The sequence below is a fragment of the Zonotrichia albicollis genome, chromosome 16, assembly GCF_047830755.1.
Source record: "Zonotrichia albicollis isolate bZonAlb1 chromosome 16, bZonAlb1.hap1, whole genome shotgun sequence".
Lineage (NCBI taxonomy): Eukaryota > Metazoa > Chordata > Aves > Passeriformes > Passerellidae > Zonotrichia > Zonotrichia albicollis.
In genome coordinates, this window is record NC_133834.1 from 9,891,261 (window position 1) to 9,917,857 (window position 26,597).

Here is a 26,597-nt window from a genome sequence, read left to right on the forward strand (position 1 = left end):
TCCCAAAACAGTCGTGGCGAGCCAATGGGAAGCCCGCGCCGCTCGCGCTCGGCTCAGGCCGCCCCCGGGCTGTGCCCGCGGCCTCCCGGCAGCAGGGGGCGCGCGGGGGCGGCGGCGCTGCGCGGGCGGCGCGGAGGAGGCGCTGCCGCCGCTCTCGGTGTCGTTATCGCCGTCGCCGCCGTCGCGCCCGTCCCGCCGGCCCCGCCTCCCGCTGCGCTCCCGCGGCCTCACAGCAGGTACGGGCGGGGGGAGGGACAGACACACCGCATCCCGGTGCCTCCGCGGCACCCTCCGCCCGAGGAAGGAGTGCCCAGCCGCGGCCGGCCCTGTTGCCATTCCGCCCCGCTCCGGGCGCGGGGAGCCGGTCCCGCCCGTCCCTTCCCACGCCGCGGGGCCGCCGCTCCCCGCCGAGGCGGAGCCGCTGGTTCGCCGCGCCCCTCCCGCCGGGGGTCGCGTGTCCTCCCGGCCGTGGCCGCTGTCGGTCCCGCCGGAGCCGCGGCCGGGCCGGGCCCCCCGGAGGTCTCTCCCCGGCTGCCAGAGCCGAACAAAGGCGGCGGCGGGCGGGCGGGAGCGCTGGGGCGGCACAACCCGCGGGTGGGAGCTCTCCTGTTGCGCCGTGACTGGAACAAACCCCGCGGAGCGCTGACAGCGCCCGGCCGGGCCCGTCCTCTGCCCGCGGCCCCCCGGGAGTTGCTGGGCTTTCCGCGCTGACAGGTGCGGGTGACCTCGGCCGTTCCTGCAGCCCGGGCACGGTCCCGGTGCCTCCGGTGTGCCCGGGCAGCCCCGGCAGGCTGCGCTGGATGTTCTGTTACCTAAAGTCAGAACTGTCTTACGGGAAGTGGGAAAGAAACCCCAAACCAACGCCACAACCAAAACCAGCAACGAAACTCGAATATTGTCGATTGTAGTGACCAAAATCGAGTATCAGAGTTTATCTTGGTTTAAGTCCTGTTGATAAATCTGGATTTATTGGTGAGATGCTCTTCCTGCGGTTAGGTTTTTGGATCTGTCCTTGACTGAAGTACTTCACAAAGCGTTTTTGTTCTCTCTTGTTTCTTACATGGATTTAAAAAAAAGTAGTAAAGCCGTGAAAATAGAAAATAAATCTTGAAAACTATCTTATTATTTTGTGGATAGGGAAGAAGTGGGAGGAGATGCAACTAAATACCAAAGGTAAGTAAAGAGTGGGGAATTAAGACGTCTTAATTTACTGCTATATGTTCTGTTTTCTTTTATTCAGATACTTGGTTTTGATTACAGTCAAGTTCACTTTTTAGAACTAAAAGGTGGAACTGCGTTATGTCTGTGTTAGGTGATTTTTTGAGCTGACATAACAGAATTCTGTGATTGTGGCCAGAAGTATTAGATTAAGCAGAGAAGTTTACTTGGGACTATTGAATTGTGTGTTGTGTAATGTGTTTCCTGTTTCTCCCCCAGCATCTTGCATGTTTGAAATGTCTCATAGAACAGCTCAATGATGTGTAAATATGAACATAAACTCTTTTGTGCTTTTGCTGCCTGAGGAACACATTTATTATTTACAGATTTTGTATTAAGGTCCTTGTTTTCCCTTCCTTATTTTGATGCCACTCCAAGTCTGATGAGCAGTTTACAATCTCTGTAAGGCATGCTTTAGTTTGCACTGTTGTTTATTATCTGTAATTATGCTTTTAATCTGTCAGATGACTGACACGGGCAATAAAAGGGCTTTGACAAGTGTGCTTTCTGGCAAGGTTTATTCTGTGTGCTGCATGTCCAGCTGGATCCTTGGCTGGGCTGGAGATGGGGGTCCTGGAGGTGTTTGTGTGGGGGGCATCTCTTGGGGAAGCGATTTGGGTGTAGTGTTGATGCCGCTTCTCACTTGGCTCTGTCGAGGCAGAGTTGTGCTTTCCTGTGCCTCTGGGCTGGGAATTACCTGTGTAGCTTCTGGATCCAAATGCCTGAGTGTATGGTGCTTGCTGCTGCTGTTGGAGGTGCAGGAGGTAGCAGAGATAGGCTTTTGCTTCTAGTGGGTGAGAGGGATTTAGATTGCCTGCTTCTTAGTCATATCTTCACCCTGCTGTTCGCTTTCAGTCTTGCTCTTCTCTTTGCAGCATTCCCTTTATTCTAGGGTTTAACTTCTCTCCTTTGGAGTAGTTTTCCTATATGGAAACAGTGGTGAACTGTTGTTGGTGTTGTTTTATACACAGGCTTCTGGTTTCACAGATTCTGACAAAGTTTTGACGTATGATGGTGTAGATGATGGGTTCATTTCTGTCAGAGTTGAGGGGGAGAAGGCTGGTGCTAGGATACAGAAGGGGTCTCTTCACTTGGTGTGATTTTATTCGCTAATTCAGCTGAACCACTGAGGCTGGTGGAGATCTTTCAGCTGCAGTAATGACAAAATTTTCAATGTGTTTGTACTGTATAGAAATTTGAGATTGCTGTCACCCAGTAAATGTGTAAATAGTGAACTCAGTGATACCTGGCAGGAACATTTAGACTGTTTAAATGTATGTAAGTTTATTTTTCATTGAATTCTGTCCCTGCAAAAGGGGAAGGGCTGTTGCTACATAGGTGGGGTTTCATCTTGGGAAGTGGATGGATAACATTAAAAGGCAAGACATGATTGTCATCTGCCTTTTATATAACTGAGCCTTAACCTGTTTCTGGTTGCTTCAGAGGATATAAGGAAAATTTGGGGGGAAGAGATACTGTTAAAGGTGCTATCTGAAATTATTTTAAATTCTCTGCAAAATCATTGAACATTGGGGCAATTTAATTGTCAGAGTATTCTAAGAAAAGATAATTTTTGCCTGAATATCTTGTATGCATATGAGTAGGGAAAAAATAGAAAACTGCTTTGAATAATAAATTCCAGCACTCACATATGTTCATCATTTGCTAGCTATTCTTATGTATGCAATGCCAGTTTGTAACATTTCCATTAACTTTATTGTTGTGGAGAAATGGGATCTGCACATCCTCAAGTTCAATATATCATTCTTTAATGTTCTGTTGGAGGTGATCAATAACTGCAGGCGTCACTGTGTTGGACTTTTCTTGTGTCATTGCAAGTTGGGGTGGAATACTGGGCTTTTTTAAAATTAGTAAAGCTTATTTTAATTTTGCCCAGATTGTGGCATATGCAAGACTCTTGTGTGGCAAGGTATTACATTGTCAGCTTTTAATTCACAGGACTAAAATATGTTTTTCAGAGCTTACTTCTGAGGGAAAACGTGCTACTATTCCTACTTTCTTTGGTTAGTGTGATAATTTCTTATTCTTACAAGACTTTGTTTGAATTCTAAAACACTAATCCATGAGTGAGTAAATAAAAACTATTCAGATGCCAAATAAAATGTCTTTAGGCATTTTAATTTCTTTGTGGATATGCTGTTATTTATTAAAACCTTTATTATATAGCAAAAGTGTAGTATATATTATTAACTTATGGAAGAAAAGGTGATGCATAAAATGATGTGAAAAACAGTTAGTTCCTCTCTAGAAAGCTGAGAAATTCCTGTTAGGGAACTGTCAGAGCTGTCCATGATGTTTATCTAAAAACTGAGTTTTAGTTTCATGCTTTTTTTAAAGCTTGCCCTTTTGAGGTCACTGTGAGGTGAAATGGGGACCTTGGAGTGCTTCCAATAATTTGTTTAGTGACCTTAAGAAAATTATTCATTTTTATGCTCATTTTAGGAATGTATTGCAATAGGAATAACTTGTAATACTTGAAGTAGTCTAGACTTCATACATTTGTTTAAGGGGCTTTGAAAAGGTTTATAAACATTATAGAGCTGAAGATTCTTCAATTTGTTTCCTTATTCTAAGTCATTTGGAGAAAGCAGGGTATCTTCTGCAGCAGTTTCTGTCCTCAGTTGGGATTTTTTTTGAGTTTGCTGAGGTTAGTTTGTTTCTCATTTTACTTTGTTTTCATTCTTCTGCCACTGATGTGAAATGGCAACCTGGCACAAAATACTGGCTTTTTTTAACTTAGTTTCAAGACTAACAGAATTGTACTGCATGTAGTTCAGGTTTTTGTTTAACTATAAATTCCTACAAAAAGTAATTTTCTTCACAAAACATACACAGTTCCTCTAGCTAAAAGCCTTTTTCTGAACTTGAGTATTTTCAGACTAAAACTTTGTCCTACTGGTATTTTTTGGAAAAACAGAGTGTATTCTTACATGACAATTTGGCATAACCAAATACAATTGTGACAGCCTTCAAACAGCCTTATATTCAAGGTTATGCAGATCATTTTAGCTTGCTTAATTTGAGCATTTGTAAATCCAGTCAATTAAAGACACAAACTGAAAAAAAAAATCGGTGATTGAAACAAATTGAATCGAAATGTCAGGCTGATGATGTGGAATGAATTGAATTGAAATGTCAAGCTGATAATGTGGAATTACCTTTGAGTATTCAGTTTTTCAAGTGAAGTCGGTGTGCAAGGTTCTCCCCTTGGCTGACTGGTAGATATTCATAAAGCAGCAGTGTTTGCTTCTAATTTCACCGTAGTGCTTGGGGGATGATGAGATGCTGTAGAACCAGACTTCATGGGAGCTTTCTTATCAGTTTGGTTTTTATTAATAAATATACCAGCATCTTGAGTTTACTTCCACTTCAACAAGCAAATAAAGGAGGTGTAAAGCTCCTCCAGGGGAACAGTGTGGAACTGCAGCTCAGCTGAGCAGTAATCCCTGAAAAGATGGGCTTGTAGCTTGGTCAGTTACACTGACAGGACTCTGCATCCTCTGGAGGAAGTGAGGGGAAACCAAAGATAAATCAGAAACTGGAAGAAAGGTTTTCTGCAGAAATATTGAATGTTGTGTAACTGGGCACTGATGGGGGGATGTTGGTTGTGACCTGGGCTTCTCCCTCTGCTGCTCTGGGTGCTTCAGCTGTGTCAGGAGTTTGTGCAGTGCTCTCTGAAGCTTGGTGCAGAATCATCTTTGTACAATGGACTTGATGTGAGAGTGGCTCCTTCTGGGCCCGGTGCACACATTCTAACAGCCATTTCTCTCTGTTCCTTTTTGAGGAGTGGCATATCCCAAAAGTGGATGTTCAGGATAACATGTCCAATGTCTCGGAAGAGAGAAGCACTAGACAACAGGACATTAAGAAAGGACTCCAGTTTATAGAGTATGATTTTGTGGTTTTTATTCTTGTATTTTCATTTACATGTTTATATATTTTTCTATGAGACGGATGGCTCTGACAAAGGCCTTTTGTGTTTTTCCTTGGAATATTTGCTAGCATTAACATGTTAAACAGGGAGCAGCTTTAAAGAAAAGACAGCACTTCTCTTTGTTCCTAAACAGAGCAAATGCAAGGTGAGAGGTTATCTCTTTCCTGCCTTTGAGGGAAAAAATAGCATTTAATCTTTTTTGTGGGTAGAAAATGTTGGTAGCCTGATAATCCACCTTAAGAATAACTACACCTAAAACTAGGTTCCTACGGAAACAGATGAGTTTGCTCACCACTACCTAAATGTTTTAACTTTCTGGAGCTAAAATTTAAGCTATTGAGAAATCATTGAGTAATTTTCATTTGGGCCAATGCCAACTTTTTTTGAAGATCCTGGCTATCTTAAAATCATTTTGAAATTTCATACTTGTTCACTGCTCATATATGGCATTCTTAGAAAACAAAAACAAACAAAAAATCAACCACCAACCAACACAAAACCCAACAAAACTTTCCCCCGCCAAAACTACTGACCATTTAAAAACTGTTTGAAAACAGAATCTCAGTTTACCTGTATGCAGAAGGAAAGGATTTCTGCTTTTCTTCCTGCAAATGCAGAAGTAAAGGCCTCCTTTCTGTCCTAGAGAAAATCTCTATTGCATGTCATACAGAAGGACTCTTAAAATTCTTGTTGTGTCATTGGTATGACTTAATTAAAATTGATGTGGGTTTTTGATAGATAATTTGTCATTTTATAGTACTTACTAGAAGGTTGCAGTTCTCTCATCTATAAAATGGCTCTGCAGGGGAAAAGAGAGGAAGGATTGCTCTTAAACAAAGAACAGTGATGTCTAAAATTCTCTAAGCATTCAAAACCTTAATACATTTTGAGCAGCAGAGTTCAGATTGACCATGTAACTTCAAAAGAAAGTAAGCCATTAGTAATGAGACAGCTCAGTTTTTTAATCAAAACTCATCTACAGCACTTTTCTTTGTTCAGTACAGGCTATGGGCAATATTCAGAGATTTGCCTGTTGCAGAAGCAAGGTTGCTTTTACTAAGAACCAGCATTCCTCAGTGTGATTGTCTTTTAAGCAATATGCATAATAAGTGAAGACTGTAATTTTTTTTTTCTAGATCCACTTTGCCCTATCCAGGGACGCAAGAACAATATGAGGTAATGAAATGACTTTTTAATTTCCAGACTGGTTTTTAAATTGGTCCGTATTATTATAATTAATCTTGGTTTTAGTCATCATTTAGGTGATGATATAATATGAGTGGTGATTTTAAAAGTCTCAAAATTGAAACTGGACAGCTACTTACATTATGATACAGGTATTCAGATATTTGGGTGTCCTGAATTTACTCATACAGTAGTTGAGATGAAATACTTCTCTGATGGTATTGTGGATGAATTTGAGGCATTAATTGAGTAAAACAATGTGCTATTCTGAGTAAAGCTCAGAGTAGCAGAGCAAAAGTAAAATAAAAGGACTTCAGTCACAGAAAGCCTCAGAACATATTTTATTTCTGTATGTGTTATGAATTTGCATCGTTTTGGCTTGTATTTTCAGACTTGTCTTTTTAGTTATTTTTCCAGTGGTAGGTGATTTCATTGGATTTGAGAACGTATTAGGTAAAAATGCTGCCATTCACATTTTGATGAAAAAACCCTTTTTGCAAAGCAGCTTCTGTGTTCTGCTTTGTCAGTTGCTATGGCTGCTGCTTGCTGAAAGAATATATGGAAAATGTATATACATCTTTGAGATGTTCTTGGAAAAATGTCAGAAGAAAAACACTAATGCAGACAAAAGTTTTGCATTTCAATCCGATTTCATGGAGTTACAAGTACAAATTTTGTATTTAAAATTTTCCTTGGGAGTATGGAAGATAAACAAGCAACTGTTGTTGATGAGTTTTTCTTTTCTTTGTTGCAGTTATTTATACGAGATCTTGTTAGAAATCTTTTTCATGAAGGAAATGATGTATATCGAGAAGGTGATTGGAGAGGATCACTGAGTCATTACACAGAGGCTATAAACATAGCTGATTATGCTAATTCAGAAGAAATCCATGTTTCTGATGATGTCTTAGAGAAGCTGCATGTGAACAGGATTGCCTGTTATTCAAATATGGTAAGCTTCTGTTTAAAGTAGGATTTCTCCAGAACAGGATGCAAACAGGCTATGAAGACACAAAGTCTAGTGAGTGAAAAGCTTTTGATGGCAGTTTGAAGATTGACACGTTTCAAATAATCTCTTTGGCACATTCTTGAAAAGCTTTTTACATGTATAATTGAGGTATTTTAGTTACTAATAGTAGAATTAATAAAAGAGTCCTACAGGGCTTGGTATTTGATGGAGTCAAATTTTTATGCATTTACACTGCTGACTGCACTGAGTTGGCTGCTTTTGCTTTCTCTGTGGAACAAGATGGCTCTTGTGAAAGAGTTACATTTTCTTTGTTACTGGGTTTTACGTAATGATGGCACTGCTTGTTTTTAGTTGCCTAATTTGGTGATTTAGCAAAATTTACAAATGCACTGTGCAGTGGCCTTGGGGAGTGTTTGATAGTGTTTCAATACCTTCGTCCAATGCAGTTCAAATTCACTATTTCCATGATAGCAGTTCTGATTAGTGGCTTTTTTTCTTTTTGCTCCTCCTAGGGTTTGCATGAAAAAGTTCTAGAGGACTGTGAGGTAGCATTAAGATTGAATGAAAACAATTTCAGAGCTCTCTATCGCAAAGCCAAAGCTTTGAATGAGCTGGGAAGCTTTAAGAAGGCTTATGATGCTGTAGCAAAATGTTCTCTTGCTGTGCCACAGGTGGGTAAATTGTGTATTGGTGTTCATTTTTAAAGTTTTGAAACATACACTTATTTCAACACCAAGGTTGTTTCTTCTAGTTTGGGGTTTTTTAATGCAATAAAATATTTTTTATTCCTCTAAGCATTATTTTTTTTCTTGTGGAAGTACAGACTGGGGGCAGAGCTTACAGTCCCCAAGCTCAGTTTGCAGTAAGCACTAGAACCACAGAATTAATTGTTAAAAATCCTCTATGATGTGAAGAGAGCCCCACCATAATTATAATATACATTTATTCTTTTGATGACTGCATTTTAGCTCTCCAAGTGTTTATTAAGATTGCTACCAGTGCATTGTTCTCTGTGAATCACTTGCTGTGCCCCCTGACTCGGGCTCTGTGTGTGTTAGCAGGCACTGGGTGGTGGAGGAGATGATGTCTAGACTGAAATGCTGGTCCTGAGGATCTGCTTTCCGTGACTGTTTGTGTGCTTGGGTTGTGGTTTTTTATTTGTTTGGGTTTTTTAGGAGCTGGAGTGCATCAAGTGCATTCTTGCAGGGCTTTAGTTATATCCAAACCCAGTTGGGTTCTCTGGGACCCTTCATAATGCAAACTGAAATGCTGTGAGTGAGGATGGTTAAGAGATTTCACTTCAGAAATGCATTTCTGATTTGAACTTACATGCTTATGGAATCTTTACGTGCTTTGCTCAAAATAGACTGATCTGATAAAATACTGACTTGCTGCATACTCACTTTGCTGCATCAAAATCACAGTGAGACACTAGACAAAGTGTTGGGCATAGGTTTTGCCTCTTGATAGAGAAGGTTTCAGTTGTCTTTCCAAAAACATAAACAGTTCATCTGAATGTGTAACTTTGGACTTTGGATCCTCACTTTGCGCCTCCAGATCTGAATGTTTTTGCTTAAGGTTAATATGCCTTTATGTAAGTTTTATAAATAGCTTTTTCTAGCTGTAGGACGTGATCTGAATACTAAATCTTAAAATATTTTAAATAGGTAGTTATAACTGTAGGACAGAGGGAAATACAATGACATTTTTAATTCTAGTAGTATGATGCAATGCCTCCTGAAATACAGAGTGCTCATTAAATATTCATCAGTGTCATGTACTAGCTCATATGCTAATCAGGAATATGGTTCTCAATTTCTCTAAAAGCAAAACAACAAAATAAACCCCCATCCCCTTAAGGAACAAATGCCCTCCTCAAATAAACAAACAAAAAATGCCCACCCACAAAAAAGACCCAAAAACCAAAACAAAAAACACCCAAAAAACCCCAACAAAACACTTATTTGAATTTCTCTGGCTTTGGAAAGACTTTATATTATTTTAAATTCAGATAAAAGGAAAAGGAGGATACTGTCCATTTTCTGTCAACATAGTTTTTGCTTGAGGGCAGCTGTATTTTCAGATATAGGTTTCAGTTCTGTGTTTGTGGAAGAATAAAGCTGCATTTTCAGACATCCTGCATGTAGGGATCTTGCAGAATACAGACTGAGATATAAACAGATGTCTTTGCTTGATGACAGTACATGTAAATTATGAAATTTTATTTATGTCTTTTAGGATGAAAGTGTGATTAAGCTTACTCAAGAACTAGCTCAAAAACTAGGGTTAAAAATAAGGAAAGCATATGTTAGAGCAAAGGTAAGATTTTATTTTAACATTTTATGTTGAGGTTTCCCTCTTTTGATATCAAACTTGTATTTAATGAAAGTATCTTTTCTTTGTAGCCACCCTCATCAAATTCAGTTTCTAGTGATGTCTCAGCTCAGGTAAGGTTTTACATGTTCCAAGTGCAAGCTGCCTGTAAGCTACAGGGAATAATTGTTTCATTATTTCGTGATGATAAAGGGACAGTGGTGCAATTGACAGTTTATATGAGAGGCTCTTATTTGGGGCTTTGGGCTTCTGTTATGTTCAGTTTTGCTGGACACCTGTGGCAGACTAGGACATAAGATTATTATTGGAGTTATCTTTGTTGAATAAATGTTAGCTAAAAGATTAAATCCAGGGCAATGCATTTATGTATTTTTCATGTCCTGAGGCAAGAACGAAGTTAATAGATTTATTTTTTATTTAGTTGACAATTTTCAAAATGAAGGGTGCTGGAATAAAATCCCTTTTACTTACATGCATTTATCCAAATTTGATCTTTATTAGCAGCTGAACTTGCATTTATCTTGCTCTTTGTAATGTGTCTGAATAGCAGCAGTGGAGTTCAGCTTTATCTTACAGACTTCTTTCATAGGTATATAGACAATTTAGCTGTAAAGGGATGAGGAAATGTAGGAACAGTTCATTTAAGATACCATTTAGACTCTTTCATTCCCTAAAGTGTCACTCTCACTTTGGTTGGTTGGTTGCAAATTTTCAGTGATACCATGAGTGGAATTCAGTCTGCAAATGGATGGTGTGTCTAAAAAAAATTATTTGAACTTTACATTCCATTAGACTTGGTAAATTTAAGATTTTATAAAACCTAAATTTGAGAGGGCTTACATTCTTTGTCTGTAAATATGTATTTGAAAAATTTTAATGGCTCTTGTGGCTGAGAGGTATTTTTTTCTCATTTACAGAATTCTTCTGTAGAAGATATTGAGTTAGGTGAGTCTTGTGTTACATTACTAATGCTAGGGAGCTAGATATGCCCTACATATCTCACTGTATTAGGAAAATTTGGATGAAAACTCATCTGGTCATTTGAAAGTACTTAAAGTCTGATCTATTTATCTCTAAAACTGCATATTTCAGTGGCTGAGCAGATTTTGTTTGGCCTCCTCAACCTGATATGATTGTAACTGCTCCTGTAGTGATTGTGTCCATAATATCCTCTTTAATTTGAAAAAATAGGGAGGGGAGAATCTGCCAAAGATTTTAATAAAGTATCAGATCTATAACCTTTTCTTTCTGTTTTAGCTTGAGTAATAAATAAACATTGAGATGAAGATACACATAATTTGGAAGCTGATGGAAGCTGAAAACATTTAATGTGGTTTTGCTTAAATATTCTTCACATTTCTTCATTCTCCCACCCTCCACTTTGTCAGGGTAAAAGTAATGCAAGAACTTCCCACATCTTTGAACAAAGGTTCCAGTCATTCCCATCTTATCTATTTCAGATTTATCTGACCAGAAACAAGAGATGGTTTCTGCTGCTTCTTCATCAAACTTTGTTTCTGAAGTGTCCAAAGTGTCACCAGTACCTGTAGCACCTTTACCTCCTGTTATGCCTCTTCAGATGGAAAAGGTTCCTTTGCCTTCTGCAGTGTTGGCAAATGGAGGCAATGTTTCTTTCCCTATGCCAGAAGCATGTTTAGATTGTGGAGATGGAGATATAATTATTGGAGAAGAACTTGATGAGTTACTTGATTCTGTGCCTGATCCAGATGAAAGTGTAATGGTAAGACTTTTTTATCTGCTTTCTCTCTTGAAAGACTCTCTTTAGGAGTGGGATCTCATATTTTTATCAGGTGGGCTGGTGGTGATGTTTACCTTTCCTAGTTACACTGAGCTGTCTTTGGGCATAGTCAGGTTGATTTTTTTTCAAGTTCAGATTCTTTTAAATGTGGCTGTAAGGATAGGAGTACTACTTCAAAAATACTGTTATGCTACTACCAATGCTACTTAGAAGAGGTACTATGAAAAGCAAATTGGACATTTGAAGTCTGGGCTAGTGTGGTTTTTTGGGAGGTTTTTTGTGCCAATAAACCCTCTTAGAACATGAACAGTGTGTTGGAATGCTCACCCTCTAGGTGTAGAAACTATGGTTAAACATAAGCAAAAAGCTTTGCAGCAGAGCAGTACTTGGGCTGGGACCTTTGGGATGCTCAGTGGTGTCTCTGCAATCAGAACTTGGTCCAGATCCACCACCTGGCTGAACAGAGACAGACCACTGTGAGCCTGACTTTTTGTATTTTCAGAAGAGATATTAGAGAAATGCAGTTCTGTGAAGTGTTGTTCCTACTTACACCATTATGCCAGACCTAGAGCAGACTGTGAAGCCTCCAGAGTTTCAGTTTGTAGTCAAAATGAGAGCTCTGATTGATGAGCAGAGATGTCTGAACCTATTACCAAGGTTACTGACTCCCTGCTCTGGCCCTGCCAGTCATTTGGAGTATTTATTTTGTATTGCATTTGTATTGCAGTGTTAAATGAGGCTGTGGCACATTCAGTTCTGCAGTTGTGATTTTAATTCCTCATTCAACTCTGATTTACAGTTGCAAATCTTTAAATCAAAAATGCTTGACTTTCTGATTTTCTATTTTATGCACTTAATGTTTTAGAAAATGTGTCAGAAATAGAGAAAGTAATTACTTTTAAGAGATCCTAGGATGTTTGCCATAGTGAAAGCCAGGAGGAAATAAAGTCTTCCAAGAGGGACTGCAGTCTGATGGAGTGTAGAATTGAGTGAGCTGTACTGAGTGAATTGCAGACTGATAACGGGGGAACAGGGAGTTTCCCACTGGGCAGACTCTGTGCTGACCTACTCACTCAGCAGCCAGACAAGGAGGGAGCTCCCTGGCATGGCATGAAGGGAGGGGACACTCCCCCACTTGGTATGTCCTTAACAGAAATGTGCAGAGGGATGTGTTACTTCCATGGGAGGAAGGAATGTGACCTGGCCTTTGCAGAATGTGTTAACATTTGATTGGATCTGAGGACTTACCTCAAAGCCAACCCATACCTCTTTTGGTGTACTACAGTTTGAATTAAATTCTTTTTATTTAGAAACAAATCCTGTTGATATCTGACTCTTCCTACTCTTCCCTGGTGTCTATGTTTTTAACATAATTTGGAAATTCAGCCATAATCTGATAGATAAAAAAAAAAAAATCCAGATCTCTTACTTACTTAGTGTCTGGTAACTGAACCTTTAAATGTTTGCTCAGTGGGCAATGCCTTGCAGCTGGGGCATTGTTTGGGGCTTGGGTACTGCAGCTCTGTGCAGGACTGTGCTGTACCTGTCTTTGATGGTTTTCAGTAGGTTTACAAAAACTTTGCAGAAACTTCACTAAAAGAAATACTGTGGCAGATTATGTTCTTGAGGCCTTTCTTGCTTGGTCTGAACATTCTTTTAAATTTTTTTTTCCAGCAAACTACAGGAGCCAGAGGACCCATTCCTGCAGGGACTGTGGCTCCTAGTGTACCTTTCTCTGCCTCTTTGCTGGGGACACTGCCAGTTACTGCAGGGTTTGTTCCTTCAGCTTCTCTTTCAGAAATCTTTTCACAGCCTTTGGCTTCATCACTGGAAAACTTCTGTTCACCGTTAAGCACTTTTTCAATCAGTGACCCAAAAAGAGGTAAGAAATGAGTCTTAATATGTAACCTTTAATGATGATGAGAATTGTGCATGAGCCAAGTGATTTTCCTTTTTAACAAATTAATTTTCACAGCTATTTGTTACATTTAACATGTAACATTTGAGCTGTGCTAATAGTTTTTGAGTGTTGGTTATATATAAGAATTCATAAATAAAGCATTTGTTTCCTTGGGGTCTGCATAAGCAAGCTCTAAGCTCCCTCTGTGTAGTTTTTCTGTATCCATTATCTAAATTTATTTTTTTCAAGTGAATAAGTTTAAAGAAGAAATACTATTCCCTCAAACTTTTTTTTAAACAATGTTGCTCTTACAGTTAAACCATTTGTCATGATTTGGCAATAAACAAGGATTCTAAAAGGGTAATGTAACTGTGTACTCTGAAAAGGTACCAGTGTTACATGCTTGGATTCAAACTGCACAGACTGTAATTATGTAGTGAAATCAGGTATGTGAAATGAGAAGATACAAATAACAAACTACAAAAGATAAAATAGAGTTTTGTCTTTAATTATCGGTGTTACAGGACTATGCTGTCTTCAGAACAAAGCCAGATTTACAAAATAAAATAAAAAGTTAAAGAATCCTCCTACCCCTCTTTCATCTCCTCATTTTTTCATAGTTAGATATTGTTTATCTTGCTGCCCTTTTTGTACTGAACAAGTATTTCCATGTTGCTTCAGTATCTGCCAGTACTGCTGGTGGTAACCAGGTGTATATTTTGAAGATGATTGCCTAATAACTTTTCAGCCCAGATGTTTACAAGGGGCTTTTACATAGTTTAAAAAAAAACTTATTGTAGCAAACAAAAAAAGGTTGGTGTTTGTCAAAAAAACCCAAACCTCTGATATTTCTCAGGAATGATAAATTATTTTTTGCATGGGATGTTCTTGGGAACTCATTTAATTAAAATATCTTTTTATTTCTTTAGACATCTCAAGTTCAGCTCCTAGAGATGGAACACCAACACTTAACAGCAATAATTCCCCATTGTTTGTACGTATTTTTCATGTTTTTGCTCACACCCTTGGAGGCTTTACACAGATCTGCATTTTTACAGCTGAAGTTTCTATTTTTAGAAAAATAGCACTTCTACCATTAAAAGTGGGTTCTGGCTGTGGGAACTTAGGGAATGGTAACAAAAGAAAAAATGTATGGAGGTTGTTTTATGTATGCAGATTTTGACTGATGTCACGGCCATTATTCTGTTTTGAGGAACTTGCTGTAAAATACTGTTGAATTGTAAAATAACTAATATAAAATCCCTTCTGATCTGAGTACCAAGCACTAGGCATCCTGAAGAGCTGTCCTAGTAGAGGAACAGAGCAGATGCCCCTGTGTGTCTGAGGATAAGGACTGAATCCTCAGGAGCCAGGAGGGAGGAATAATTAGTAATAATTAATAATAATTAGCCTCACAAAGGCTGCTGTTCTGCCTGTACCTGGCTGGCTCTTGTTTTATGCTTAGTTTGTGCTGTGTGTGTGGCCTGTGTAAAAGCTCCATGTCGTTTCTCAGATGTGTGTTTGAAGTTCATATTATGGCTATGAAGAAAAATTTCTGTAGGTTAAATTTTAGTTGTAGATAAATACCTTCTATGTATCAAGTAAAATATGCTTTCTTTCAACAGATAAATGGTCCTAGTAGTTTGTTTGGATCTGAAAATTACATGGGAATTGCAGGCCAAACTAGAAATGACTTTTCCAATGTTTTTAGCAGTACGACTGCTAATATACCTGTATCTCCAGCACTGGCAGGAAGGAACCCACTGGAAGGCACACATGAGCTAAGACAGGCCTGCCAGTTATGCTTTGTCAAAAAAGGTAAGGAGCTATTGGACTTGATGGGGTTGATTTATTTTTTTCTTTTAATTTAAAAACATATATTTAAAATATTAGTGCTCCTAATTTAACACTGTTGGCTTCTAAACTATGTTAATCCTGACTTGTTCTTTGCAGATGTAGCACAATCTTATGATTGGTGAAATATTTCAACCACTGTTTTATCTTCTTTCTTCTTGTCTTTATTTCTTGTCCTAATAGATTTCTTGATTTCTAAACCCAGCACAAATCACCCCACGCTTTCCCTGTGTGTAAGGTCATTCACATTCTGTATCCCCTTTCCTCCCAAACCCCAGGGTACTGTGAAGAATGACACCTTTGCTCAAGACTAAATAAAACTTGCAATACTCTCTCTGATTGGCCATGGGGAATTGAACTGCAGTTCAAAGTACCTGGTAACCTTCACATCCCATCTGTTTTATTGTTCTTTCAAACTAATTCTAAATCATAATCATGAGGCTTCCAAACCTTAGTAATAATTAACTTCACTGTATTGACTTAAAGGAGCTTAACCAGTATTGGTCATTAATATAACTAATCTTTTAGGCCTGAGCTGTTGCTGTTAAACAGAGCCATAGTTTAAAGGCAATAGCTTCTATTAAAACTAATCTTAAAAATAAGCATTGTTTGAAGTTACAGGTATCATTGATATCAATATACTAATAAAGAATTGTATTGAGATCTTTAGGGGGGTGACTTTTGTACCCTTAAGAATTTCCATACTAGTTTAAAATTATTTTTACTAGAAAAATCCACAAATGACGTTTGAAAAACCATAGAACATGTTCTGCTAAAGCTGGAGCTATAACATATTGGTGAGAATACTTAGCATGTTCCTAGCTTCACTTTTTGTGTCAATGCATCTGCTTCCTCTGTTTCTTTCCATCTCTATCAAAGCCTTTAAGTGTCTCCTGCTTTTACTGCCTCTTGAAATTACACTGTTCCATCATCTTCTTGTCCAGAGAAAACTGGGTCATGCTCTTGTTTTTCAGTCTCATGAATAGCAGAATTCACTGAGCCTTGCTCATCTTCAGATTCTCTTCCTGATGTCTTCATTTAGTACCATCCTAAAGAGAGAGTTTGAAGCTAGGTGTATTTTTATTTCCAAAATCACAAAGTTCTGGGATTGGCATTTATCTATTTGGCACATGTGAACTTCCTACCAAGTGTGTTTTGTCCCTGAGGATAGTACCTCTCCTAATAAAATAAATGTTGAAGGTTAAGAGAGCCATTTACTGATCACTGGAATCCATCTGCATTGCCTTACTATACATAACAATTTAAGTTTTAAACAACTTTTATTGGAATGGATACTTTGTAATTTGAAAAAATGCAGCAATTTGCTGACCCCAAGAAACGTTAAGGTTGTATCACAACATCCCTCCCGAAATATAAAATAACTTGTGGGTTTTTTCTTGCTGAGACTGCCTTTTGTAAGTATTTGTTGGTTTGTTTTTTGTTTTTTTTTTTCTGTTTTGCTCAAAATGGTGGTTAATGACTTTTGGTTCTTCAGAGCTGCTGGTGCAAGTAGGAATTCTATACAATGTGTTTGTTTACTTTGCTTTTGGGCTTCTGTGCCAGTGTGTGTATGGACATGTTCATGTTTGATGCAATTTATGCCAATACAAGCAATTTTCTGTGGTTGTTTCAGGTCCTAAATTATTGGATTATGCTTACCATCCCAATTTAGAACATAAATGTAAGAAGGATATTTTAATTGGCAGAATAAAAAACTCCGAAGATAAATCATGGAAAAAAATACGTCCAAGACCAACAAAGACACAGTATGTGGGGCCATATCATATATGTAAAGGTAGGTGTTACAGAGGGAACCTGGTAATGCCTGTGCTCAAAGTAATGCAATTTAGCTTTTCCATAGTAGAGTATAGAAGGAATTTTTATTTATGCTTATGGGAGATGGAGAAGGAAGTTCTGGGTTGTTTATAATTTCAAAGGCTGTAAGGAGAGCCATATCTTGACCACTAATATGATTATTCAGAGGACAGGCAGTGTACTTCTGTAGTGTTCTCCATCAGGAATAATATTGCTTTTGAGTGTTGGGTGATTAAACACAGCAAAAAAGAAGCATTTTTGTTATTAGACTTTTGCAATGTGAACCTCTAATTAGGATGTAAGCAAGATGACTTGTGGGTTAATGAGCAGCTTTATTTGAGCAGAGGGTATTCTTGGTTCTTGGCATCATTGCCCTAGATTAGTGCAGGATAGTTGATAGAGGTGTGCATTAGCTGTTTTGATGAGTTTTACATTTTCACCAAGTCATTCAGCATAATATTTTGCTTCTGTTAGATTTAAGTGACAAATTAACAGCAGCTCTCTGTACTTCTTTATTAAAAGTATTTGAAACTGATATAGTGGAAGTTTTAAGATGAATTTCCAAGTACAGCTGTGTAAAAGCAGTGCTCTGTTTGATGCTGTCCTTTGAGATGTGGCTGCTGAGGAGGAGTGCAGGTACCCAGGGCACTGCACCTTCGCCTACTGCCAGGAGGAGATCGATGTGTGGACGCTGGAGCGCAAGGGAGCCTTCAGCAGAGAAGCTCTCTTTGGAGGACCTGGGAAGATCAACTTGACTGTGTCCCAACTTCTTCAAGAATACCACGGATTATTTATGTTTCTTTGTGAGGTGCTGCTTTATTTCTTGTAACACCATAAAAACGGTAATAGATAATTAAAATATGTGGAAAGAAATGCATTGGTTCGTGCATGACGGTTTTGTAACTTTTGGAGCAGATTTCAGTAATTATCTGTCTGCCTTTAGATTAGAGACTAAATGCAGTATCTGTTAAAATCTTTAGTGTAAGGTATATTTTTAATTTTCTACAATATATACCATAAAATTACTTGTTTTTCTATTCCAGAAATGTTTTGATCACAAGCCCAGAATAATCAGCAAAAGGAACAAAGATAACTCATCTTCTTGTTCTCACCCTGCTATGCATGACTTTGAAGATAACAAGTATGTTTGAAGTATCATCTCTATAAGTTGCAATTTAAAATCAGGGGCAGTTTTTAATACTGATTTTGATTTCTTACCTGTTGGTCAACTTCCCTGCTAACTCTTACACTTTGGCAGTATAGGCAAGAGAGACTTAAAGAGCAAGGTTTGACAAATATAAGCAAGTTAAAGTGAGCTATTTCTTTATCAGTCATTCAAAATTAGTGGTGTCTACCCTCATCTTTGAATATTATGAGATTTGGTGTCAGGTTGTTTATAGCTTATCTACCTGGTGAGCTGTATTGCTCTAAATAGATGTGTAATGTTAAATTAAAACAGCAAAGTTGCTCTTTCTTTGATACGTTTTGCTAATTTTGCTGTAGTTTTAACTCAGGCTTACCTTATTTACAGTGTATAAAATACTTGATTAAAAAGTGAGAGGAGTTTTTTTAATTGTTCTTGGGAAGTTTAAAAAGTTTTATTGTTGTAATAATATAAATTAAGTTTTGGAGAATTAAGAGACTTTTGTCTTTGTATGATGTAAGAGTTAGTGGGAGCATTGGAATTGCTTTGTTTGTATTGCAGTTCCCTGTATTGAGGAAGCACTGCTGCTGCAAGAGCTAGGCTGTTACTGTTCTGCATCACCTCTTCCTTAAATGGTGCTCTATAAATATTCCTTTATAGTACATGGGTTAGTAATTAGATCAGGCTATATACTTGAAAGTGGGCATGACCTGCTTTCCTTCTTGGAAACCAGTGATGCAGCTGGATTGAATTCAGTAATGCTTTGCAGAAGAGGGACTCTGGGTTCCCAAGAGTACTGTTGGGTGCTGTTCAGTGTGTTTACTCAGCCTCGAAACAATGCTTAGGTGTGACCTCCTTCTGGGAACTTTGCTTTCTGATTTCAAGTAAAAAGTGTTTCATGGATATTTGAACAAGCTGCGGTGAAGGATGGTTGTTTTAAAGAATATCTAAAACTGTTTTCAAATCAGGTGCCTTGTCCACATTTTGCGAGAGACTATGGTGAAGTATTCCAAAATCCGCCCCTTCCAAGTTCGGTGTCAGCTGGACCTGTGCAGACATGAGGTGAACTATGGCTGCTTACGAGAGGATAAATGCTTTTATGCTCACAGTCTGGTAGAGCTTAAAGTCTGGATAATGCAAAAGGAATCAGGTATGTTTAGTAAAATGCTCATTTTACTCTTCATTGTATTGCTACCCCTTCCTTTTGTTGACTCCCTCTGAAATTAGCAGCTTGGGATCAGTGCAGGAAGCAAGCAGGAGCAACCTGGTGCCTCTCAGCTTGCATTTTGGAGAGGTACAAAGAGTGTAGGTTTTATAATTACATTGGCATTAGAGCTCTAGTGCATTACATTTAAGTACTGAAAGATGTACCTTAACTTACACGAGCAGTCTGTAATTTAAAAACCTTGTATGCTTTCCATTGGGATGATACAGCCAACATTTCTGGTTTGGATGCCCTCACAGTGTTCTTAAATGTGTATGTGTGTGTGTGTATGGACATAACATCATATCTGTGATGTAAGGGCATATCATGTATATCACACATGTGTGAACAGTTACACAATACACAAAAAGAAAAATGAATCAAAGATTTGGGGCTTCAGTAGCATTCCAGTTTGAGCCTGTCTGTAAGGCTGCAACAGTCATAAGTACTTTTCAAAGACTGTTTCCCTTCCTTTACAGGTATTTCACATGATACTATAGTTCAAGAATCAAAGAAGTACTGGCAGAACATGGAAGCTAGTGCACATGGATCACAGGTATTTTCAGTTTTCCATTCAACTAATTTTGCAGTGACTGTGGTAGTAATACTTTTTTTAATGTGTGTATATAATGTAGCTTATTATAGAAATTACTTTTTTAATGATTTCCAAATAATCTCTTTCAGTATAGGCTTTCTTCAGCTTGCTCACTTGGACTAAAATGCCTGCTTTGTTGCTGTGCATCTCCTTTTTTACTTTGCTTGTTCTGTCCCACGTGGAACATAAAATGTAAATAAAAGTTCAAAGTCAGCTGCTCCAGGGCAATTAATTATCTTTTCAATATGTAGCACTTTTATACGTTTAGTTTGTGCACATTATCACAACTTCAGGGTACATATACCTAAGTCAGAAATAAATTCAATGAAAAAATGGGTTTGTTTAGAAGTGTCTAGTTTGAAATTACAAGCTGAGCTATTACAAGAAATGCAGTATATATCTGCTTCCCAACATGTGTTGGAATCTCTGCCATAGGGGGTAATTAACAATTATGTATGATATTTTTGCAGGTAAAAAAATACCTTTTATTGTTGTTGGTTTTGTTATTTTTTTTTTCTTAAGAATCTTGGGAACCAAATGAAATATGGATCACTTAATTTGAAGATGAAGTTTGTCTGTGGGCAGTGCTGGAGAAATGGTCAAGTTAGTGAGCCAGACAGAAACAAAAAATACTGTAGTGCAAAGGCAAGACACCCGTAAGTAAGATCAGTGAAAGTTCTGCTGTTCAGTCTGCCATTTAAAATCACTTCTGGGAAGCTGTTGCTTCTTAGGAAAGAGTCATACAAGGAATTATAAAACCCCAAACATACTGATGTAAAACACAGTTATCTCTTCTGTGGTATGCTTATAATTGGTGCTGAGAGAGCACTTTGATGGCTACCAAAGTGTTTGTGTTTTGGTGAAAGCTTCAAAAATAAACTGTCTGAGCTTTCCTGGTTGTGCTTTTGTGCAGAAATTGTGTTGGGTTTTTTTTTTAATAGTATTTTCTTTGATTGAATGCTTGTGGTTTCCAGATGGAGCAAGGATCGCCGTGTGGTGCTGGTGATGTCTAATGAACGGAAGAAGTGGATGACCATTCGTCCTCTGCCTGCAAAGAAACAAGTGCCTCTGCAATTTGATGTATGTTAACTTAAAACTAATGTTTTGGTTAAGAAAATAGATAATAGCCACTGGAAAATGCTGGCAATTGGGCTGGTTTCATCAGTTCTGTAGAAATTCCCATGGGAGTTGGTAGGAAAATGTTCATAGTGTTCCTACAATGTTCAGCCTTAGGAAAGCACTGATCTCATGTTACTACTGAAGTCCTTACTTGTCAGTGGAAGAAAATATTTCTGAAATTATTTATACATATCTGGGGTCTGCTAGTGTGATAGGAAGCAAAAAGCACTCATAGTACTTGCTTCCAGCAGTTCTCTATTTCTAACTATAAATGAGGCTTTTTGTAAAATAAACATTTTATTTTTCACATTATATAAATGTTTGGGAGGGGAAACACTATCTAAGACTGAAAAAAATACAAAAATTCTACTAGCATCGATTCTGCTTTATATTCTTAAGGATTTCTCTAAATTCATGTTCCAGTTGTGCAATCATATTGCTTCAGGCAAGAAATGTCAGTATGATGGAAACTGCTCATTTGCTCACAGTCCTGAGGAGAGAGAGATGTGGACCTATATGAAGGAGAACAGCAGTAAGTAGAGGACTAAATCTAGTGTGTTGTAAATCCAACTGTTCTTTTCATTCTTGTACTTAATTGCTTTTTAATCTAATTTCTTTCATTATCTCTTATAGTAAACCTTGCAGGTGCCCTTGTCTTTGAAATTAAATAAACCCAGACCAGGCATTCAAAAATAGTATTGAATAAAAATAGCTGTGTTGTGTATTCACTGCTTGATGGGTTTTCTAACAATAAAGTAGCCTGTGTTGTTTTTTTTAGGTGTCTTAGAAATACTGATCCTTGCAGCAGTATTAGTTAGTGTTTGTATTGCCATGTGCACACACATGGATTCATGGAATTACATGTGGGGGAAACTATTTGCAGAACAATCCCCCCAGTGTATTTAGTGGGAATTGCCATTCCCTTTTTGTGGCTGACTTTACTATCCCATCAGTGTTACTGGGGAGAAAGCATCAAAAATCAGAAGTAATAAATGACATAAATTATCAGATCACGGTCTGGTCTGCAAGAAAGCAAACTAAATTTACCAAAAGCTGTAGCACACATGAGATTAGTTCTTTGAAATTCAGTATTGATATGCAGCAGCAGAGTTGCTGTCTGTACTTTGGGTGCCCATTCAGGAACCTGTAATCTCTTGCTGCCCCCTCAAGAGACACAGAGGGCTTTTGGTAAGGAGCCAGAGATGCCTCTTCCCCTGCTCTTAATCTCTAACTGTGTAACTGTCAACATTTGTTTCCTTCCCTTTTTGTTCTTAGAATAGGTGGGCATTGAATTATGCTCACAAACTCAGTCGTTTATCTAGTGTTCTCAAACTCTTGCCTTAATTGCTAATTACTTATTTTAGCTTCTGCTCTCATTAGTTCAAGACTTGGAGCAGTTGTATGACATATGGCTAAAAACTCAAAAACCAGAAAAAGGAGATGATACAGCTGCTCAGGCAAGCAGAGAAAATGGGAAGCAAATTCATATGCCAACTGACTATGCTGAAGTTACAGTAAGTAATCATGGGTATAATTCAAATCCAAGCATAACGGGGTTTGTTGGGTTTTTTTTTTCCCCAGTCAGTAATTTAGGTTGTTTCCCTTATTTCCTTGGTGCTTCCTTAGACCATAGATAACTACACTAAATGTAACTGACACTGTGCATCAGTTCTTCTAAAGCCAGTGGAGGTTATAAACTTTAGGTGATTGTTTATATAATTGTGTCTGTTTAGGTAAACAATATCCTGCTGGACAACATAAAGAAAACATTCAAAATGTATTAGGATAAGTTCTGTCCTTACAGCATTGAATTTGCAACGTTTTGTTTTCAAATTCCTTGTAAAACAGGTGGATTTTCACTGTTGGATGTGTGGGAAGAATTGTAATAGTGAGAAGCAATGGCAGGGTCACATTGCTTCAGAAAAGCATAAGGAGAAGGTTTTCCACACTGAGGATGATCAGAACTGCTGGCAGTATCGCTTTCCAACTGGATATTTTAGCATTTGTGATAGGTATGTAAGATGGCAAAAATGCTGAAAAATTACAGTTCATAGCTTAAATAATTAAGGCAGTTACTAGTTCTGACAAAGTTTCTAGTATTTCTTGATTTGCATACATTTTTCAGCAAGGAATTAAGTAATTAACAGTATTTTAACGTGATAGAACTCAGGGAGTGACAAGGTGCCTAATTTTGGAACAAAACTAACTGCCTGTGTGATGTTAATGAGTGGTAGCAAGTTCATTGCAGCTGTGTGGAGTGAATATTGTTGGTATTATTACAAGTTTCCTTAGGCATCTGTGTATTAATTAGAGCCCAAGAACAGTGCCTAGCTGGACAGTGATACTGGAGCTTTAAGGCAAGTAGAAATAATGTTAGCATCAAACTAAATTTGTTAAAATTAAGTATTTGTCGCTAGAAATTATTTATGAATAGGTGGAAGAGGACTTCCAAGATCTGTTGGTTTTTTCCAGAACTGGTTGTATGTTTTGCTGCTCCCTTTAATTTTCAGTGCAGGCTGTTTTACCTGACTTCATTAGATGTTTTTTGTAAATCTGTTTGTAAATATTTTGTAAATTCCTTCCACTGTTGGAGTCCTTTTGGAAGGCTAAAAACTTTTGAATCAAGAATTCTGGAGTTTAAAGTTCAGTTTGCTGGTACAGATGCCTTTGTTATTCCATTTCTAGTTGAAGATTTTGAGTGTCTTGTAGATCTTGAGAAACTGCATAGCACAGAAAGCAAGTTATTTTTTATTTGCAGTCTTTGCATGAAAACTTACATGTCTCTTTACTAAATTTTTAAGTAGCATTCTAAATGTATTTGCTTTGAACGTAACAGACCTTGGATATGCAGCATAAAGTGAATACAAACTGGCACGTTAAGGTGCTCTGAATATTCTAACCTCAAATTTAGTTAACAAGGGTAATTAATTAATTGGATTTTTTAAACAATAGTCGTTCTTTAACTTAGTAAGTTAAATGATGAGGTATTCATTAACATGATGAACTTGATGATTTCAAGCATTAAGTGTCTCAATCTAAGTAGGAACATGAAGAATAGAAAGAAAAGAGCCATCTGTTACCCTCTATATATTTGTCAGCTGGGAAACAAAAACACAACCAAATGCTAAACAGAGTTAGCGTCATCTAACTTTTAAAAGTATATACTCTTCCATTTATTTTTGGTCCTTACTATGCAGTTTATTTGAAAAACTTGACCTGAAGAAAAGATAGACACAGTAGAGATCATGGTAATTCTGTGAAAACACTGTTCAAAATCTGTCTTAACAGATATATGGCTGGTACTTGCACTGAAGGAAACAACTGTAAATTTGCCCATGGAAATGCTGAACTCCGTGAGTGGGAAGAACGAAGACAAGTTTTAAGAATGAAACTCAGCAAAGCAAGAAAAGACCACTTGATTGCTCCCAGTGATAATGACTTTGGAAAATATAGTTTTTTGTTTAAAGATTTAAACTAATACTGAGATGACACATACATGTTATCAGCTGGAAGCATAAACCAGAAAATTTGACAATAATCAAAAGCATGTGACAGAAAAGCTGCAGGTTTTCTGCTTTTATTGGCATACATTGTTCCTCCTGAACAGCAAAGTATGGTAGATTTAGGGGGATGGAGCAGACCTGTCTATGCTCTCATGAAACAGAGTGGTGATTAAAAAAATCTGAAGTATTATGTGCTTACTCACCTCCTGTTGGACAGAAAGTTAGGAAATAGAAGGGGGAAGAGTGGTTATAATATCTAGGAAGCCCCCTAGTCTCAGACCTTCAGTTGAAAAACTTCAAGGTATCAAGGTATTGCAAAAGAGTGTTAGTGGGCTAAGAAAATGATGGATGAAAATTCTTCAGATCTTTTAATGGAGAGGATTTGTTTAAAACAAAGTTTGCTACTTATCTATATGTAGGTTGCTAAAAATGATTTTCTTATTAAAGATTTTAAACAAAATAACCATTTAACTACAATATACGTTGAATGGGTATTTTTTCTCTATTTGTATGTTTCAATATAATTTACTGAAAAAGGATCTTGAGAGGAAAAAAGTATTAATTTTTGAAAATGAAGTAGTTAAAATTCTGTTTCTTGGTCTTTGCTGTTTAAATGATGATTTTGAAAGATTACACTTGTATGTCAGTATTGTGTATTATTGTATGGACTAATGTTGCCTGTAATAAAGAGAACTTTACACAAAGCTGTTTTCTGCATGTAGCCTCTCAGGATTGAGATTTTGTAAAAACAATGATTTGCCAGTTAGCAAAAGCTTGAGCACCTGTAGCTAAACATACACTGAGTTGGTATTTGTGTCGCTAGTGGCTCGTTTGCAGTTCTGTATTGTCATTAGCTCATGCTGAAGTAACAGAAATGGCCAGTAAGTTGTGATATAGGCAAGCAGTTTGGAGCTACGTGGTGCTGGGACACGTTTTCAGCCTTGGACATGGACATGAACACATGAACCACTGCCTCAGCTGCACGGTGGATGGTGCTTCCCATTGCCTTTCCTGCAGAGCACAGGAAATGGAAAACAAGTTGCAGGCTGAGGTGACTCCTGACTGCTGAGCCTTTGGGCTTTCCAGTCCCTGGAGCTTCTGTTGTGTTTTGGCTTCTCTGCAGATCCTGCTTTCTGCTTCCTTTATGTTTGCTTATTTCCTTTTTTTTTTTTGTAAATCCCAACTAAGTTTCTTTCAGCCATTCATTCAAAATAACTAAAACTAGGTTTCTTCCCTTCCTTCTCCTCCCCCCTGGTTACTTTTCTCTGTTCCTTACATAATTAGAAGAGCTTTAACAATGACCTCAGTAGTTCGAATGTAGTCATTGGGCATACATTGGCTGTGTAAAAAGTGTTGAACCAAAGTTCAGTGATAACCCATACATGACATGGATGCTGTGTCCCTTTCACTTCACAAAAGCACAACAAATTTGAAACCAACCCCTCGTGTGCTTCAGCCTTAGCTTGGGGCTCTTGCGAAGTGACTGCTCCTCCCAGGCTGGGTTCGGACGCTGAAGTAGGACACGAGCTTGGTGCTGGAAATGCCACCTGCTGCAGTGCTGATTTTTTACATTGTTTGTAATAAAGTGAGTGTGAGACAGAGTACTGTGGACACTGTTATTTGTGTGACAAAACCTGATTGTATCGTGTGCCTTTCTGAATTGTTTTCTCAATTTGATGCTTTCATTGTTTAATGTAAGTGCTCTGTAAATCATTGGAAGTAATTCTAGACAAAACTAAACATGACATCCTTGTTCTCTAAGGCCGGTGTGAAATCTTTCCTGCTGCGGGGTGGGGCTGTTGGGGAATAGCAGCTGCTGGGGGGTCGGGGATTATCCACGGGCTGATCCCGGCCGGGGGCCTGGTAACGGTGCCGATTTGAGAGCAGGAAGCGAGCACAGCAATCGCCGTCCCGTTCCTCCCGCTGCCAAGCGCAGGAGGCGAGCACGCCACTCGTTTACCGTCCCGCTTTACCCGGCGTCGCGGGCAGGACCCGGAGCGCCGGGCGGGCTGTGCGCCTGCTCGGGCGGGAGGACGTGGCGG

At 38.4% G+C, this 26,597-nt stretch overlaps 1 protein-coding gene across 4 annotated transcripts; it reads left to right on the forward strand.

The window, feature by feature from the left end:
• Positions 1 to 76: 76 nt before the first annotated feature.
• ZC3H7A (zinc finger CCCH-type containing 7A) lies at positions 77 to 26,316 on the forward strand. Of its 4 annotated transcripts, XM_005487656.4 has the most exons (24): positions 114 to 236; positions 1,138 to 1,173; positions 5,024 to 5,127; positions 6,310 to 6,349; positions 7,113 to 7,310; positions 7,841 to 7,999; positions 9,567 to 9,647; positions 9,734 to 9,775; positions 10,580 to 10,607; positions 11,123 to 11,403; positions 13,096 to 13,303; positions 14,251 to 14,315; positions 14,947 to 15,139; positions 16,809 to 16,970; positions 17,602 to 17,798; positions 18,034 to 18,131; positions 19,103 to 19,284; positions 19,818 to 19,894; positions 20,456 to 20,589; positions 20,908 to 21,013; positions 21,476 to 21,584; positions 22,433 to 22,566; positions 22,901 to 23,064; positions 24,341 to 26,316. In XM_005487656.4, the coding sequence occupies exons 3-24, from the start codon at positions 5,060 to 5,062 to the stop codon at positions 24,528 to 24,530; spliced, it is 2,916 nt and encodes a 971-aa protein (XP_005487713.2). In that variant the 5' UTR covers positions 114 to 236; positions 1,138 to 1,173; positions 5,024 to 5,059; the 3' UTR covers positions 24,531 to 26,316. The 4 variants fall into 4 exon arrangements, 3 of the variants coding, with proteins under 3 accessions (XP_005487712.2, XP_005487713.2, XP_074409249.1); XM_005487655.4 differs by lacking the exon at positions 1,138 to 1,173 and having other exon boundaries at positions 77 to 236; XM_074553148.1 differs by lacking the exons at positions 114 to 236; positions 1,138 to 1,173 and adding an exon at positions 3,223 to 3,242.
• The last annotated feature ends 281 nt before the right edge of the window (positions 26,317 to 26,597 follow it).

What these genes read in the sequence shown, in the direction of transcription:
- ZC3H7A (XM_005487655.4), top strand. Translation starts at nt 5,060, where the DNA reads ATGTCCAATGTCTCGGAAGAGAGAAGCACTAGACAACAGGACATTAAG. An exon ending in AAAGGACTCCAGTTTATAGA is followed by an intron (nt 5,128 to 6,309) that starts GTATGATTTTGT and finishes TTTTTTTTCTAG; the next exon opens with ATCCACTTTGCCCTATCCAG. An exon ending in TGTAGAAGATATTGAGTTAG is followed by an intron (nt 10,608 to 11,122) that starts GTGAGTCTTGTG and finishes TATCTATTTCAG; the next exon opens with ATTTATCTGACCAGAAACAA.